This window comes from Heptranchias perlo, chromosome 24 (assembly GCF_035084215.1).
Source record: "Heptranchias perlo isolate sHepPer1 chromosome 24, sHepPer1.hap1, whole genome shotgun sequence".
NCBI classification, from domain to species: Eukaryota; Metazoa; Chordata; class Chondrichthyes; order Hexanchiformes; family Hexanchidae; genus Heptranchias; species Heptranchias perlo.
Genome location: NC_090348.1, coordinates 3,414,979 through 3,433,764, shown reverse-complemented (window position 1 = coordinate 3,433,764; position 18,786 = coordinate 3,414,979). Strand labels below are relative to the sequence as shown.

General features: G+C 38.4%; 1 protein-coding gene across 3 annotated transcripts in view; it reads right to left on the bottom strand.

Annotated features, from left to right (window-relative positions):
* cdk17 (cyclin dependent kinase 17) overlaps positions 1-18,786 on the bottom strand; it is a 219,715-nt gene that overhangs the window by 67,451 nt on the left and 133,478 nt on the right. For 2 of the 3 annotated variants that reach the window (XM_068004608.1, XM_068004609.1), the window contains exons 4-5: positions 16,412-16,579; positions 8,018-8,151 (exon numbers count right to left, since the gene is read on the bottom strand). In XM_068004608.1, the coding sequence (XP_067860709.1) occupies positions 8,018-8,151; positions 16,412-16,579 (302 nt within the window). The remainder of the gene's footprint in view (positions 1-8,017; positions 8,152-16,411; positions 16,580-18,786) is intronic. The other variant, XM_068004610.1, reaches the window with a different exon arrangement.

Below are 18,786 nucleotides of genomic sequence, written 5' to 3'. Positions count from 1 at the left end.
TCATTTACATGAATGACCTGGATTTGGAAAGTTAATGCAAAGTGGGCAAATTTGCAGATGAAGCCAAACTAGGTGGGGGAGGTGAAATTAGAAGAGGCATCTCAGAAATTACAAAGAGTTTGACAAAGGTGCAAGTGGGCAGGTGAAATTTAATGCAGTCAAGTGGAGTGCTACGCATAGGAATGTAAAATAGACAACACACATACTCGATGAATGGGGTTGAAATTGCTAAGGGAAAGCAAAAAGAGACTTAGGAGTCTTAGTAGACTCAACACTAAAAAATGCAAAGCAGCAATCAAAGCTAATAGGATGTTAAACGACAGAGCCAAAACAGTAGAATACAAGTCAGAGGAGATAATGATCAAACTGTATAGTGCAATGGTCAGACCATACCTTGAATATTACATGCAGTTCTGGTCGCCAAGAAACAAGAGAGACATTCAAGCACTGGAGGCAGTACAGAGAAGAACCATGATGCTAGGGCGTAAAGTGTTAAATTATGGGGACAGGTTGTATAAACTTGGTTTGTATTCCCTTGAGTTTTGATGGTTGAGGGGCGATCTGATCAAGGTCTTCAAAATGATAAAGGAATTCGATAGAGTAGATACAGAGAAACTATCTCCTCTTAATCCAAATCAAGGGGTATAATCTTAAAATTATAGCGAGGCCAGTTAGGAATGAAATCAAGAAGCAATTTTTCACAAAGGGTAATGGTAGTCTGGAACTTCCTCCTCCAAAAGGCTGTGGATGCTGGGAGTCAATTGAAATTTTCAAGACTGAGATCAATAGATTTTTGTTGGGTAAGGGTATCAAGGGATATGGAGAAGACAGGTAAATGGAGTTGAGTTACAGATCAGCCATGTTCTAATAGAATATCAGAACAGGCTTGAGGGGCTGAAAGGCCTACTCCTGTCCGTATGAGGCTGTCCTCCAGCCAAGTTAAGAGAAAAGATTGGAAAGGCAGGCTTTTCAGCCTGGAAAGCAGATGTCTTGAGAGGTGATCTTGTAAAGGTATATAACATTGTTCAGGGCATAGAAAGTTACCCCAGAATATTGCTTTAAAGTAAACTGCGGGAACAGAAATAGGGATATGAATCCAAACTGGTAAAAAAGTAATTTCAGGACAGATATCAGGAAGTTTGTCTTCACAGGAAAAGTGACCAATGTGTGGAATGAAACTTCCAGATAGAGTAGTAGAAGCAAGAAACCTGGAATCATTCAAGAACACATTGGATGCTATAAATGGAAGGTTGGGGGTGGGGGGGGGGGGGGGGGGGAGGAATTTTAGGATCTCTCTAGATTGATAAATTAAGATGGGCCTAATGGCCTTCCTCATCCGTAATTATCTTCTGATCTTGTTACTGGCTTCAGTCTCCTTTAATATCATTGTTTTTCTTGGAAGGGGAGAAACAACACTGCAGCACTTTAAATTAAAATTAACCACATGAGGGCAGCAAAGACTTTCCTCCTAAACTGTTACCAGTAGCATCTCTATAAATCTATGTACTATCAATTGGCTCAAATATTACTGACATATTTAAAAGTCTAACACACGGCTGTAATGTCACACCTTGAAAAGCCAGGGTGCAAAAACATGATTGACTCAAATAGCAATTTAGGTTATCAAATATATGTATTAGATTAAAAACAAACAATTACTTAAAAAGTAGCAAATAAGTATTGATGAGGATGAGTAACCAGCAGAAAACTGAGCAAATACATTCATTTCCACCACACCCCTAATGTTAAAAGTACACAGAACTGACTAATAAAAACAGCTAAAATAAATTTCTTCCCACAATTTTCAGCTGCCCTTTCCTTCTGTGCTCAGGTCAGTTTATAAAGCTGGAATTAACAGTATAAAATATCATACAATTCTGAAAAAGAAATTTAAAAACCAGTCATAAAATTGGCTAATTAATTCAGAAATTGAAAAAGTTTCCCCCCTACCCTTCCATCAAGGTCCTACATCTTGATCTGAAAATTTCACTTGGACCGTGGGTGCGGGGAAGAGGGTTTCTAGCTATTCTGAACAAATTGTATGAGTGAGAGAGATGCACTATGGAAGTTATAGTTTTCATCCTGCTTCTGTGGTTAAATACCCAGCACGTAACATGACAATGAGGTAGAAAAGGGCCATGGAGTTATGGCTCCGATGGACAAATTATGTGTGTTGTAGTTTTCACCCTGTTCCTGTAGAACTACAATATCCAGAGTGTGCTGTGGCAACCAGGCAGAAAATTTACAAATAACTGAGTCACAAGTGGAAGAAAATAAAAAAATCAAAAAGGATAAAGTTATTTGCATCTTAAGCAAGTTTTGCTAAAGTAGACAAATAGTATTACAAATATTATATTTATGAGGTTTGCATCTTTCAGTATCACCAATGTGTTAAATATTTTTATCTCATGTAAGTCATTTAAAATATTTTGACAAACCTCTGTCATTCATGTATTAGCACTGAGGGCGTAATGCTGGTAAATTCCCATTATTGGCTGAGGTCCTTGGCACTGTGCAATAACCATAGTTCCTCAGCATCAGTCGATGTCTATGCGTGCATTACTGGTATGGCTGCATTTCTTAGGCTTACTGTGTTTATCTATTTTTCTGAATAACGTGTTTAATTCTGCGTAACGTCTCTTTACAGGTGCGTTTCGTGAACCAGAGACAAACTTGGCAAATGGAGGAATCATGTTTAGGCGACAAACATCTTATACGGTAATAACGAGCTGCATTTTGTAGAGTATCTAAATCTTTGCCAGGTGTTAGTGCAGACATGTTAACCCAACTATTGAGGCACTAGATTGTCTTGATGCATTGCTTTTTCAGTACCATACAGTGCACCTGCAAGGGCCAAACTTAAAATTCCTTAGTCCAATGTATGCTAATATTCACTTGATTTCTGTCTATATGACTGTCTAGTGAGGACAGGATAGATTGTTGGCATTATGTAGGACCCAAATAGCATAGAGTTTCTTCCTTTTGATGCTTGTTTGGTAAAGGACAGCCTGACATGATATTTTTGTTGAACTTTATCAATGCCAACTGGTGTTGACACCATAGGCTCTTGGGAAACCTGAATAATCACACTATCAATTGAAAGAACCCTGATTCCAAGTGAAGAATCGGGTCCCCCAAACAATCTAAACAAGTTATCCCTCAAAATCAGTCTTCAAAATAAAAAGATTACCCCTACAAGAACCACAAATGTGAAGCAGTCATGATCTGGACTTCATGTCGAAGTTAACTCCCATAGGTAAGCTCATTTATACAGAATGATGTGGGACCCTATTCACAAAATAAACTGGGATAACATGTCTTGGGCAAACGGACATGTTTTTGTCCCAAATATATATGGGAATTACACAATTGTGCCTATGTTACTTCAGAAAACATCAGGCATACCAGACACTTTCATAGCAGATTAAACTATCAAACACATTTATTCACAGACCAAGTCATTTGCAGTAGTGAGCAGTAAGGGAGTTCTTGAAGTCAGTTCATAAAACGAAGTAGCTTTGAACCACTTCATGGAAGGGTTAAAACAGACAAACCAGTCTATTACTTACTTCTGAATTACTTTTTTTTGCAGATCTTTGAGACAAAAGATAGACGAACACTTTTTGGAAAAGAAGTAGCTGCCTAATTCTTACTTTAGGAAGGATGTCAAGGCCTTGAAGAGGGTGCAGAGGAGATTTACCAGAATGATGCCAGGGATGAGGGACTTCAGTTCCACGGAGAAACTGGGATTGTTCTCCTTACAGCACAGAAGGTTAAGGGGAGATTTAATAGAAATGTTCAAGATTATACAGGATTATGATAGAGTAAATGAGAAACTGTTTCCACTGGCAGGTGCGTCAGTAGCCAGAGGACACAGATTTAACCAGATGGGAGATTAGGAGAATTTTTTTAAAAATAGCAAGTTGTTATGATGTGGCATGCGCTGCCTTAAAGTGGTGGAAGCAGATTCAATAGTAACTTTCCAAAGGGAATTGATATATACTTGAACAGGGCTATGGGGAAAGAGTAGGGCTGATTGAAAGAGCTACCCAAAGAGCTGGCATAGGCACGATGGACTGAATGGCCTCCTTCTATGCTTTATGATTCTATGGTTACAGTATTTCTTAGAATTACATAGGCATTTCATAGTATTAAAGTAGGTACAGCACAGGAGGCGGCCATTCGGCCCATCGTGCTGGCTCTTTGAAAGAGCTATCTAATTAGTCCAATTTCCCTGCTCTTTCCCCATAGCCCTCTAAATTTTTTCCCTTCAAGTATTCACTATGGTGTTGTGTCTTGCATCCATGTCAGTTGTGGCCAGCACAAAACCATAACCATGTTTGATTCTTATACCCATAAAATCTTCTTAAATACATTCTCGCCTTTCTGAAGTCAATCCACAAATCAGAGACACTCTCCATTAAACGTGACCCCCTGCAGTATCTAACAAGTGCTGTCTATGAGAGTTATGGATGGACTGTGGTCTTCTTTCATCTAGCAATTCCCAGGTTCCTATCGCTTTAAAAAAAATTGTTACAGATGCAAGTAACTTTTGTTCTTCCCTATCCAAAACCACTTATTGCCAGTTAGTTATAAAAAATATTTTTATTCGCTCCATTTCCAATGGTGAATTTCTTATATTTGCTCAGATGCAAGTACTTTATTTATTCTTCCCTCCCCGTGAAAACTTTTCTCTCAAGTTATGTATATCATTGTATTTTTCCTCTCTTCCTCTTGATGCACTTGTAGATTTACCTGAAGTGGTTATCAGTGCACTCCTGCTTGGAGTGGGGGGGGGGGGGTGGCGTGGGGATGGCGGGAGAGGGGATTTCCAAATCTCCGATGATCATCACCTGAACAAGCAGTCATTTGCCATGATCTTGCTCAGGCTGACTGACTCTGACCATGGTGCAAATGCCTCAAACTTTTCCTGTTGGCAAACATCGTAAAACAAAACATCACCCCAAACACCATTACCTCAGAATTTTTATTTGACAGCTTAAACTGTATAAAATGCTGATAAAAGGAAAGCTTTTTATTTTTCATGTTTTATTCTTTCATTTCTAGGGTCTATCCTTGTATTAATTTTCTGCCTGATTGTTATATTACTGTACTGTCACTCTAGACTCATAGAAAGGTTACAGCAATGGAAGGCCATTCGGCCCATCAAGTCCACACTGGCTCTATGCAAGAGCAATCCAGCTAGTCCCACTCCCCTGCCCTTTCCCAGTAACCCTGCAATTTATTTCCTTTCAAGTAGTTATCCAGTTCCCTTTTAAAGGCTATGATTGAATCTGCCTCCACCACCCCCTCGGGCAGTGCATTCCAATCACAACCACTCGCTGTGTAAAAGTTTTTCCTCATGTCACTTTTGGTTCTTTTGCCAATCACTTTAAATCTATGTCCTCCAGTTCTTGACCCTTCCGCCAATGGGAACAGTTTCGCTCTAACTACTCTGTCGAGGCCTTTCATGATTTTGAATACCTCTATCAAATCACCTCTCAACCGTCACCATTCCAAGGAGAACAACCTCAGCTTCTCCAATCTATACGCGTAACTGAAATTCCTCATAAGAACATAAGAAATAGGAGCAGGAGTAGGCCAATCGGCCCCTCGAGCCTGCTCCGCCATTCAATAAGATCATGGCTGATCTGATCCTAACCTCAAATCTAAATTCATGTCCAATTTCCTGCCCGCTCCCCGTAACCCGATTCCCTTTACTTCATCCCTGGAATCATTCTCGTAAATCTCTTCTGCACCCTCTCTAAGGCCTTCACATCTTTCCTAAAGTGCGGTGCCCAGAACTGGACACAATACTCCAGCTGTGGCCAAACCAGTGTTTTATAAAGGTTCGTCATGACTTCCATACTTTTGTACTCTATGCCTCTATTTATAAAGCCCTGGATCCCGTATGTTTTTTTAAACCGCTTTCTCAACCTGCCCTGCCATCTTCAACGATTTGTGCACATATACCCCCAGATCTCTCCGTTCCTGTACCACTTTTAGAGTTGTGCCCTCTAGTTTATATTGCCTCTCCTCCTTCTTCCTACCGAAATGTATCACTTCGCATTTTTCTGCGTTAAATTTCATCTGCCACGTGTCCGCCCATGCCACCAGCCTGTATATATCCTCTTGAAGTCTATCATTATCCTCCTCACTGTTTACTACCCTTCCAAGGTTTGTGTCATCTGCAAATTTGGAAATTGTGCCCTGTACACCCAAGTCCAAGTCATTAATATATATCAAGAAAAGCAGTGGTCCCAGCACCGACCCCTGGGGAACACCACTGTACACCTCCCTCCAGTCCGAAAAACAACCGTTCACCACTACTCTCTGTTTCCTATGACTTAGCCAATTCTGTTGCTACGGCCCCCTTTATTCCATGGGTCGCAATCTTGATGATAAGCCCACCATGCGGCACTTTATCAAACGCCTTTTGAAAGTCCACATACACCACATAAACTGCATTGCCCTCACCTGCCCTCTCTGTTACCGCATCAAAAAACTCTCAGGTTAGTTAAACACTATTTAGCTTTAACAAATCCGTGCTGGCTTTCCCTAATCAATCCACACTTGTCCAAGTGGCTGTTAATTCTGTCCCGGATTATCGTTTCTAAAAGTTTCCCCACCACTGAGGTTAAACTGATAGTTGCTGGGTTTATCCTTACACCCTTTTTTGAACAAGGGTGTAACATTTGCAATTCTTCAGTCCTCTGGCACCACCCCCCGTATCTAAGGATGTTTGGAAAATTATGGCCAGTACCTCTGCAATTTCCACCCTTATTTCCCCCAGCAACCTAGGATGTATCCAATCTGGACTGGGTGACTTATCCACTTTAAGTACAGCTAGCCTTTCTTCTTTATCAATTTTTAGCCCATCCTGTCTCTCAACTATATTTTCCTTTACTGAGACTCTGGCAGCATCTTCTTCCTTGGTAAAGACAGATGCAAAGTACTCATTTAGTACCTCGGCCCATGAATAGATCTCCTTTATGGTCCCGAATCGGCCCCACTTCTCTTCTTACTACCCGTTTACATGCCGATAGAAGACTTTTGGATTCCCTTTATGTTGGCCTATTCTCATACTCTTTGTCCCTCTTATTTCCTTTTTTACTTCCCCTCTCAACTTTCTATATTCTGCCTGGATCTCACTTGTGTTATCAACCCGACATCTGTCATACACCCCTTTTTTCCGTTTCATCTTACTCACTATTTACAGGAGCAATGTGAAAAATACCACACACTCTCTCGCTCTCACAAATTTCCAGCAGCTGAAAATCTTTACCACGCAAAGCCCAGATGAAATTTTCAACTCAAGTCCCAAGCCCCTGTGTGGGGGAAATTCTTGGAAGGAATTTCTAACATGCACTAGCAATGCTACTTAGGTGTTCTTTTTTCCAAAGTTATGTCATTTTTAAAAAATGTTTGTTAAATTATGTTATTTCTAGCTCTATATACTGACCTAGACGAGGAAGGAAAAGAGTGGCTAAAAGCTGTGTGACGAAATTATTTGAGAGATTTTAATTGGTCAGTTTTGTGTTATTTGCTGACTTGTAAATGGTAGCTTTAAAACAAAGAGGGATTTGTTTGCTCCGTGTTCTACTTGTTTCTCATTGATTTTTTTGCTACTTTGGATTTGTTCACAATTTTTAGTCAGATACTTAATTGGCAGCTCAACATACATTGGTTATTTTAATTAATTATGATATTTCGCCTTATAATCATGCAACACTTTGAGGTGCAGTGCCTCTAATGCTGCAGTTTAAAATATGACATATTTGAAAGATGAGATGCTAACGATGTGCACTAGATAAAAGACTTTTCATTGTACAGATTTTCTACTTATGATATAATCACTGCACATTAAAGGCTTGTTCTATTTAGAACTACTTGCAACTGTTCTTGCCTCCTAAAGTAGAGTTGAGCAAAGGAAACTCCACCACATAACTCTATCATGGAATGTAATTGTAATTTCAAACCATTTTTGTATCTCCTGAATTGTTATATGATGTCCTACCTCCATGGAGATTCTCCTGTGTAGGTGGTTCCGCATACGAACACGTGTGGGTGACTGCACCTCATCAGATGATGTTCCAGAAGCTTGGTCACTCTCACCATCTGAACCTATTTTCAAATTCTCATGTACTATATCTGAACAGGAAGCGCAGAAAGTGAAATCAGATACTGTTTCTTGAAACCTGGAACTAAGACACAAAGAGTGTGTTTCCATGCTTTTATATAATGGAGGGGTTATTCTAAAAATATATACAGAAAGAGCACATTAAAGGGATGATAAAATGTAGCAACATTCTGGCACAGTGCCCTCCACTATGACATTTATGCTTCACCACAACCAACATATAATTCCTACATTTAAGGTCATTTTCAATGATCATTTGGTTTGTTTGTACCATTATTTTCTGTGCATGGAATATTCTCTTAACTGAAACATTTTATATGTCAAAAGCATTCAAATTTTTTAAACTGCACAAATTGCTTGAGCAGTGAATTCTCCGTAATATAAAAAATGGATCGTTGCTTAACATGTTCAATTTGCTTCACTTTGAACAAAACACATTTCCTTCTATGTCTAAGTTATTTGTTAGCCACTAAGGTAAAATCCTGCTGGGAAATTAACTTATCTTTAAAATTATTTCATATTTTTTGAAAAGAATATATTTTTAGTTAATAGATGATGCAATCAATTTTGTTACACTAATTAATTTATAACACAAATGAATAATCCGGCATCGCTAACAACCATTTACTTTTCAATGGGAGTACAATTTCACACTACATGGAACACATTTTTTCGATGTCTGTTCTGATTCAGGATAAAATTAATGCTACTGGATAAAGGTAACTTAAGCAAAAAAGTTATTTTTCGCATTTCAAATGTTTTGTTTCTCTTGTCCTGACTCCTCCTTAAACCAACACCGAAACAACCAAGACTATGTAATTATGAAAATTATATGTACGTTATCTTCTGTATGGTAGCACACCCACCAACTACTTTCAATTAAATATACGGACTGCTTCCTAGATCAGTTATGTTTCTAGTCCAACAAAAAAAGTATTGGGAAATGAAGTGGGATAAATAAATAAGAGATCAGGAGGACAATTGGGCAATAGCATTCACAACATTGTTAGATTCAATGTAAGAATAGAAAAGAATAATGAAGAGTCAAAGATAACGAGTGTTGGACTGGATAAAGAAAACTTTCAACTGTGGCAAATGGAATTCAATGTGGACAAATGTGAGGTCATCCACTTTGGATCAAAAAAGGATAGAACAGGGTACTTTCTAAATGGTAAAAAGTTAAAAACAGTGGATGTCCAAAGGGACTTAGGGGTTCAGGTACATAGATCATTGAAGTGTCATGAACAGGTGCAGAAAATAATCAAGAAGGCAAATGGAATGCTGGCTTTTACATCTGGAGGACTAGAGTACAAGGGGGCAGAAGTTATGCTGCAGCTATACAAAACCCTGGTTTGACCACACCTGGAGTACCGTGAGCAGTTCTGGGCACCGCACCTTCGGAAGGACATATTGGCCTTGGAGGGAGTGCAGTGTAGGTTTACTAGAATGATACCCGGACTTCAAGGGTTAAGTTACGAGGAGAGATTACACAAATTGGGGTTGTATTCTCTAGAGATTAGAAGGTTAAGGGATGATCTGATCGAAGTTTATAAGATATTAAGGGGAACAGATAGGGTGGATAGAAAGAAACTATTTCCACTGGTTGGGGATTCTAGGAGTAGGGGGCACAGTCTAAAAATTAGAGCCAGACCTTTCAGGAGTGAGATTAGAAAACATTTCTACACACAAAGGGTGGTAGAAGTTTGGAACTCTCTTCCGCAAACGGCAATTGATACTTGCTCAATTGCTAAATTTAAATCTGAGATAGATAGCTTTTTGGCAACCAAAGGCATTAAGGGATATGGGCCAAAGGCGGGTATATGGAGTTAGATCACAGATCAGCCATGATCTTATCAAATGGCGGAGCAGGCACGAGGGGCTGAATGGCCTACTCCTGTTCCTAGAAGAAGGGACCTCGCGCAAATTAAATTGGCAGAAGAGTTAGCAATAGATCCATGGATCAGCAGCAGGATATCTTAAATATGAGGTAGATAAAGTACAAATAAATAAATACGGTGAAAAGAGTGTACAAACAATAGAGTTCCACAGATAAACTGAAAATGAACTGAAATTTAAAGGAGCGGTTATTTGATAAACTTAGGGCTAAAAATAATTATGAGGAATACAAAAAGTGTCATGGGGAGGTAAAAAGGGAGATTATAAGGTTGAAAGAGAATAGGAAAAATACTTGCAGACAATATAAGGAGGAATAATAGGGCTTTTATAAGTATATAAAAAGTAAAAGAATAATTAGAAAGGTCTGCTCAAAGATGAACGTGTCTAATGGCAGAGATATATTAAATAAATATTTTGTATCCCTTTTTACAATTGATCGTGGAAGTGAGAACTTAAGTGTACTAGAGAAGAATATGGAATAACTGTTAGAGATAACTGTAGAAAGGGAATCTGTTCTGAAAAAGTCAGTAGAATTCAGAGTGGATAAGTCACAGGTCCCCGATAGCATACACCCTAGGCTGTTGGGAAGAAGTCAAAGCGGAGATAGCAGAGGCTCTGGCCACAATTTTTCATTCATCCGTAAATATGCAAATTATGCTGTTAGGTGGGAGAGTTGCCAATGTAACACCTTTATTCAAGAAGGAACAGAAAGATAAACTGGGTAACTATAGATTAGTCTAATGTCAGTTCTGGGCAAACTCCTGGAATCCATAATTCAAGATAAAATTGAAGAGCAGTTAGAAATGCATAGGTTAATCAAGGACAGTCAGCATGGATTTGTTAAAGGCAAGTCACGTTTGACAAATTCAAGTGTGTTTTGAAGTGATCAATGGGATAGATAAGAGGGAATTCCGTATATGTAGTGTCCATGGATTTTCAGAAGGCATTTGACACGGTGACTCACAAGAGACTTGAAAGAAAAAATCAGGCTTATCGTACAAGAAGAAATGCAGCAACATGGATCAAACATTTGTTGACAGACAGGAAACAGGGTTAGGTGAATGTATGTTGCTCAGATTGGAGAAGGATTAGAAGCAGTAAGTGCATGGACCATGTGTATGTTTTCGGCATATACAGATGATTTGGACTGGCTATAGGGAACATAATCTCAAAATTTAGCTAATGGCATAAAAGTAGGAGCAGGTCTGTAAAAAACCTCAGGTAGACAGACAGGCCAGCAGAATGGGTAGACATGTAGAAGGTGCAATTTAACATGGATATGTATGACATAATACATTTTGGAAGGAAAATAAAGGAATGGGAGTATACACTCATGGAAAGACACTGATGGAGAGAAACTGTTCCCATTGGCGGAAGGGTCAAGAATCAGAGGACACAGATTTGAGGTACTGGCAAAAGAACCAAAGGTGACATGAAGAAAAACTTCTTTACACAGTGAGTGGTTAGGATCTGGAATGCACTGCCCAAGGGAGTGGTGGAGGCAGATTCAATCATGGCCTTCTAAAGGGAACTGGGAACTTGAAAGGAAAAAATTTGCAGGGCTACGGGGAAAGGGCGGGGGAATGGGACTTGCTGGGTTGCTCTTGCATAGAGCCGGCGCAGACTCGATGGGCTGAATGGCCTCCTTCCGTGCTGTAACCGTTTTATGATTCTATGAAGGACGAAGATGAACCAAGTTGAAATACATAGTTCCCTGAAATTGCAAGTGTAGGTTAAAAAAAAAGCCCTAAAATGGTCACCAGCGCTTTGGGCTTTATTAATAAGGGTGCAGAGTACAAGAGTAAAGAAGTAATGATAAATTTGTACAATTTGTATCAGTCAGACCACAGTTAGAGTACTGTGTGCAGTTTTAGGTGCTCCATTATAGAAAGTCCATTAAAGCCACAGCATAGATTTACAAGGATGGTTCTCGGGGTTGAAAACTATATTTATGGGGAGATACTAAGACTTCCGACCCTATATCCTCTATCACAAAGTACGCCTACTACCACCTCCATAACATTGCGTACCTCGACCCATTTGCTGCTGAATTCCTCATCCAAGCCTTTATCATGTCGTAATTCAACTATTCCAATGCTCTCCTAGCTAGCCCCCTTAAATCCTCCACCCTCTGTAAAGTTCAGTTCATCCAAAATTCTGCTGTCCATAGCCTATTCGGCAGCAAGTCCTACGCATTTATCACCCCTATCCTTGCTTACCTACATTGGGGACTGGTCCCCTAATGCCACCAATTTTAAATTCTAGCCCTACAACCCTAAACTCTCCATTCCTCCAACTCTGGCCTCCTCCGTATCCCTCTCCTTGCTCTACCAATAGCGGCTGTGCCTTCAGCTGCCTAGGCCCTACGCTTTTTAATTTCCTCAGCCTTCTGCCTCACTTCTTTTAGACCCTTCGTAAAACCCATCACTTTGACCAAGCTTTTGGTTACCCCTTCTAATATCTCCTTCTTTGGCTCAGCATCCATTTTTTGATTATGCCTCTATGAAGCCTTTTGGGACATTTTTCTATGTTAAAAGCACTACATAAATGCAAATTGTTCTTGGGGTGTCAGTGATAAGGGGTCTTAGTCAATCTAGGGACAGTTTTTAGATGAAATGTTATGAAGAGAGTGTAAAGAAAGGCCTTTATCCCATCAAACAAGTTTATCTTTTAGTGGGGAGGGGCAAGGGCAGCTGGATCGTACCAATTGGAGGAGGGGACCGAGTGTAACAGATCAAAGTTTGCAGATGATACAAAGATGGGAGGGAAAGTAGAGAGTGAGGAGGACATAAAAAAACCTACAAGGGGATATAGACAGGCTGGGTGAGTGGGCGGAGATTTGGCAGATGCAATACAATATTGGAAAATGTGAGGTTATGCACTTTGGCAGGAAAAATCAGAGAGCAAGTTATTATCTCAATGGCGAGAAACTGGAAAGTACTGCAGTACAAAGGGATCTGGGGGTCCTCGTGCAAGAAAATCAAAAGGTTAGTATGCAGGTGCAGCAGGTGATCAAGAAGGCCAACGGAATGTTGGCTTTTATTGCTAGGGGGATAGAATATAAAAACAGGGAGGTATTGCTGCAGTTATATAAGGTATTGGTGAGACCGCACCTGGAATACTGCATACAGTTTTGGTGTCCATACTTAAGAAAAGACATACTTGCTCTCGAGGCAGTACAAAGAAGGTTCACTCGGTTAATCCCGGGGATGAGGGGGCGGACATATGAGGAGAGGTTGAGTAGATTGGGGCTCTACTCATTGGAGTTCAGAAGAATGAGAGGCGATCTTATTGAAACATATAGGATTGTGAAGGGGCTTGATCGGGTGGATGCGGTAAGGATGTTCCCAAGGATGGGTGAAACTGGAACGAGGGGGCATAATCTTAGAATAAGGGGCTGCTCTTTCAAAACTGAGATGAGGAGAAACTTCTTCACTCAGAGGGTGGTAGGTCTGTGGAATTTGCTGCCCCAGGCAGCTGTGGAAGCTACATCATTAAATAAATTTAAAACAGAAATAGACAGTTTCCGAGAAGTAAAGGGAATTAGGGGTTACGGGGAGCGGGCAGGAAATTGGACATGATTTTAGATTTGAGGTTAGGACCAGATCAGCCATGATCTTATTGAATGGCGGAGCAGGCTCGAGGGGCCGATTGGCCTACTCCTGCTCCTATTTCTTATGTTCTTATGTAAGTATTACACTCAGCAAAAACATGTAAATACAAAATTCAAAACACAGAAACAAGCTGTGGAGAAATCAAACCTTTTACATCCAAAATTTTCACTTAGCCCTGTAATTTTCTTTGCCTGTTAACTATACTATTTTTACAATGTTGTGACAGGAATATCTCACAGCTAATGACCTTAACTGAACACAAGTGAAAGTTTTCTTTGGTTGGATCACCAGTGTGGAGGTTGAGACACTGACTACTCTCCATTTGTTCATCTTCCCCCACTTCATTAATGCCTGCTGGCAGCTGATCACACAGCATCACTGATGATAGCGAGACCATTCCCTTCAGCTGTAGGTCAAGATATCCAAGTAGCCCAAAAGAGGGGAAACATCAGAGTAAAGAGAGAAAGATATTTTTAAAAACACACACAAAGAACTTGGAAATTTCTACAGATTACTGACAAAATGCTATTTCTCAGTCAATGCTTCAGAAAATGTTACCGAGGACCATAGGACAAACATCCCTCCCCGCGATCAGCCTTGTTTCGTTCCCTCTTCTCGACAACCTAACTAACTGTCAAAACTGCATCTAAACAATGCCAAGTCCATTTATATTTTTATTCAGATGTCACAATATTGCTATTTTAAATATCTTTGACTAGCTAAAAGAAACATAATTTTAATTTTGAAGTATCCAGAGGCAATTTTTCAAAACAACTAATTTACACGCACACAATTTTAAACTATTAGGGCCAACAGATAAAGGCAGCTTAGAACCAAGGCCTGCCACATATTACTAAAAAATTAAGGGTCCACAAGGACATCTTGATATTTTTTACTCCTAAAAATACCGAGGTAACTCAGAAGTTCTTATAATACAGTCTATCAGTTTGTTGATTTTCACAGCCAGGTATGACATTACACTATATGTATTCAAATTATTTGGGAGAAAAAGTCATTTATCTCTTAAATTTAAGGAAGATTGTGAATATAAAATTTGGTGGAGTATAGCTGTACAAAATATGTAAATAAAGGGTATTACAACCCATGGGTTTAGATTTATGCCTGCATGTTTAAGTGTTGACTTGTGGGACAACAAGTGTTGTCAGTTATTTCATAAAATTAGTTAAGATTAGTGAACAAATGTACATATGTGTAGTCATTTTTCAGGTAACACCTGTAGTATTTAAGACTGAAGTATCCCTGTTTATTTATATGCTATTTTTGTGAATTAAAACTGAACTGATCACAGTTATAAACATAATGGGATGAAGTTCAACTCTGGCATAATCAACATAACATTCCTATATTAGGAGCAGAAAGAGACAATATTACTTTAAAATAACTTTGATCATTTGACCATTAAGTGAAACCAGTTTTAGTACAACAATACTTGTCACTTCATTCCAAATCATTTACTGCATAATTAAGTTTAAAATTCACAACGTCTTCATTTTTATATAAATATCACTCAATACATCAGCATGCATAATCCATTTGTATACAAACTGGTCCTCAGATAAATTCCCACTTTAGACTCCTGGTATAATCAGCAGCAAGCACAATAATGCTTTTTCTTTCAAAATGTGCAGTAATGTTATTTGAAACTTAAAATATTTTAGAATTTCTTGCTGCTTTCCTAACTTCACTAGAAATAGTAGCTCAATTGTTTGTACTAGAAGGGATCATGATGCGAATTTAATCATTTCAGTACAGACAGTTCAACTGCAGTCACTTACCTAATTAAAGAGGAAGCACAATGGGCCGAAAGACCTTCCCACAAGAACCAGTATTCAACAGCATTTATGTATTAAAATTGATTAAGACAGGGACTATAGAAAATATGGTTTGTGTTTTTTCTCCCTAAATAATACTTTGTGGTCACTATAATTATTCTTTAATAAATAAAATTTGAAAATATTAAATCCCTTTGAAAAGGAGTTATTACACTGCCAAACATTCACTTAAAATTACCAAACTTCTCAATTATACATGTTGCTACGATTGAAATCAAAATGCACTACATTCAAGACCTCACAGAATTTATATTGCTTACGATCAATTTTTCTTCAAGAACACCTTTGAATGTCGTTGTAAGATATAAAAATGTTTTCAACCAAAAGTACGTTTTCAAAAGCTACATGCAAAAATATTTCCAGCTAAAAAGTTCATTTGCTCAATTCATATTATAAAACTGAAAATAATGCAAGCTATAGATCACATTATTGTAAAATATTTTGATAAAGATTTACAATATCATGGCATTTACAAGCCATGTTATTTCTACATTCAACCACAAAATAGTTTGTGCCCATGCCAAATTATGCAAGTCAGCATCATCTCCAATCAACATCAAGTTCAATTCCCCAAAAGTATTGGTTATCTAAAGAAAGTATTCTTGGAGCGGAGTCAACCTTAAGCTATATATATAGTTGTACAACTGTTATACTAACAGATACATATCAAACATTCATTTTACCAGCACTCACCTGGAAGATCGAAGGTTAGACTTCGTAAAGAAACAAAAACCATGCAGAAAACAACTCCAAGAAAATTATTGGTTTAAAACAATGTTACAGTAAATAAAATATACATAAAATGATAATTAAGATAGCAAACTACCTCATGCACAAGACAACTCAATATTGTGCAAAACATTTAGGTGCAACAAAACTATACAGACAGACAATCTCTTGGTAATCACCTAGTCTACCACCACCATTCCTGGGCATGGAAATGAAAGAGCCGAGGCTCCCACCAATCACGCTATGGGGTCTCCGCAGAGGGGGCTTTTTGAAAGAGCCTGCATACTGGTGGAGAAAGGAGTGCATACTGTGCGATGTTGCAGGCCTGCCGTTCTTCACAATTGGCTCTGTGATTTTTGAAAGCCAACGGGTTTGTCCCAACGAGGCAATCCATAAAGCAGAAACAGATCAGAAGAAGAGGTAAAACGGGTGGTTGATTGAAAGAAAGAAAAAAAAACACAATATAAACATACTGTTTGGTGTCTGACAGGTAATGCATTGTGTTTCAGAATCATATTAGCATATTTAATATTTTTGGAGAAATTCCACTTCATCATGCCAACATACCTCTAACTTTTACATTAACAGTAGCTAGACTTTTCTTTAAAAGCTACATAAATGTTAAATATGATCAGTGAAGAATAAAGCTAATTACAGACATCAGTTGACTTTACCAACAAAATCATTAGTTCTGTACAGCCTGGGTCATAAACGATAATGACGCTATGAAGCAAACAGTTCTTATGAGAGCACATTTTTGTGCAATTGGCATGTTATTTTGATACAAAATTGGTAAAATAGTTTTTGAAAAAAAAATCTTTTAGTCATAATTTGGTTGCTGGTAGTTGTTTAGAAATAAAAGTTCAAGATAACATTTCTTTCATAATCCTCCAAATTTATTGCATAAAGTATTTATACCCAATATCAAAATGCTAGTTCAGCACTTCTCACTATATATATTAATGACAATATTTGCATGACAAGTGGTTGTACATATTTTAGGTTTTAAAAATGTCCAGTGCATAGAGCTATTCATCCTGTCTATAACCAGAAAAATCTTTGAGGGGGGAAGGAGGAATTGAAAACAATAGTTTTACTGAACTGACAAGATCGGTTCCAAGTCAGAAAATAATGGGACCAGCTCTTGCCCTAGTATTGATGATTCTTGGGCACCTTCAGACCATTTTCATTCCATGATTTATTCCAAATGCATTCAATACTCTTCATTGCCTTGGATCAATAATAATTTACTTGCTTTCTTTAGGAAGATAAAATCTCCACATGTAGATTTTTTGGGCGGAGTTCAGTGCAACCCAGCATATTTACCTGAGCTTTTACAGCTTTTCATCAGTGCTTTCGAACAGTTTGAATAAACTGCACTAAAACCTCACTTTAAACCATCCTCGTGATTGCTTAAATAGTGCCCAAAAGATAACATTCCTCAAATTGCCATAGTTGCATACACCATAGATAGCAATGACCCTCATTCTCTCACTTTAAAAAATGAACTAGATTTCTAGCCATATTACAGTTTGGCAACCAAAATTAATTAATGTAAATCTTTTAGGAAAAAAATCTAAGATCAGCAGTCCATGTAAGGGTTTTATGGAAACATGAAAAGTGCAGCAGTGAAGTTCAGCAGCATAACCACACCCTGTGAATACGCCCTTAATAAGAAAAAAAGCTTCCATGACTTTTGGCAAATGGTGATTAACAAATTGACCTATTCACCTAAAGTTAGTTATGGCCTACAGCAATACTTGTCCAAATTTAGTCCAGTTGAGATTGTTGTTGATCCTGTCAAAGACTTTGTCAGGGATTTACTTTTTGCTGGCTAGCAGCAAAGAACAGTGTTGTTAATATACCAACTTATTAGTTGCTTCGACTTGGGAGACTCAAGCTTTTGTTTCCTGTAACATATTTTTAGTTTCATTTTCCTGTTTACACTTGATAGCTGAAGTACCAATTTACTGCCATAAAGCAGTATTAATGCTCCTTTTTAGACCTGTGGAGCAAACAAGAAATTGGCATTGTAGCTTTGTGGGTCAGATAGAACAAATACTACCTTAGGCAAGAATTTCATGGAACATTAAAAAGCATTGGAATTCAAGTATCCAGCTTACTGGCTCAGTAAGTTATAGCAAATTCTCAGAGCAGAATTTTTCAACACAGTAACTGGATCTCATTGCTCAAAAAGGGAAGTACCTATGCTAGTAAAGGAATGATGATGAATGTTCTCTCAATAGCTAATTTTTGGATAGCAACTATGTGGTTGGGCAAATTTTTAGAAAAGCCAGGAATAAAAGATTTTTTTAGATGGTAAGGTACTACAAAAATTACTTTGGCCCTCTTCCTCTTGGTTTCAATTATCTTGAAAATCAGGAAGAACAGTGGGGAAGTTTACAGGAATTTCCTATGCTGGGAGGAGGAGAGATGGAGTTAGAGGTGAACAGCCCATTTACTAAAAGACATGCAAGTAGTTTGATAATGAACAAATGTTTAATCATTAGATAAAACAACGCTGTTGAGGTCTTAGCAGATGTGGATATACAAG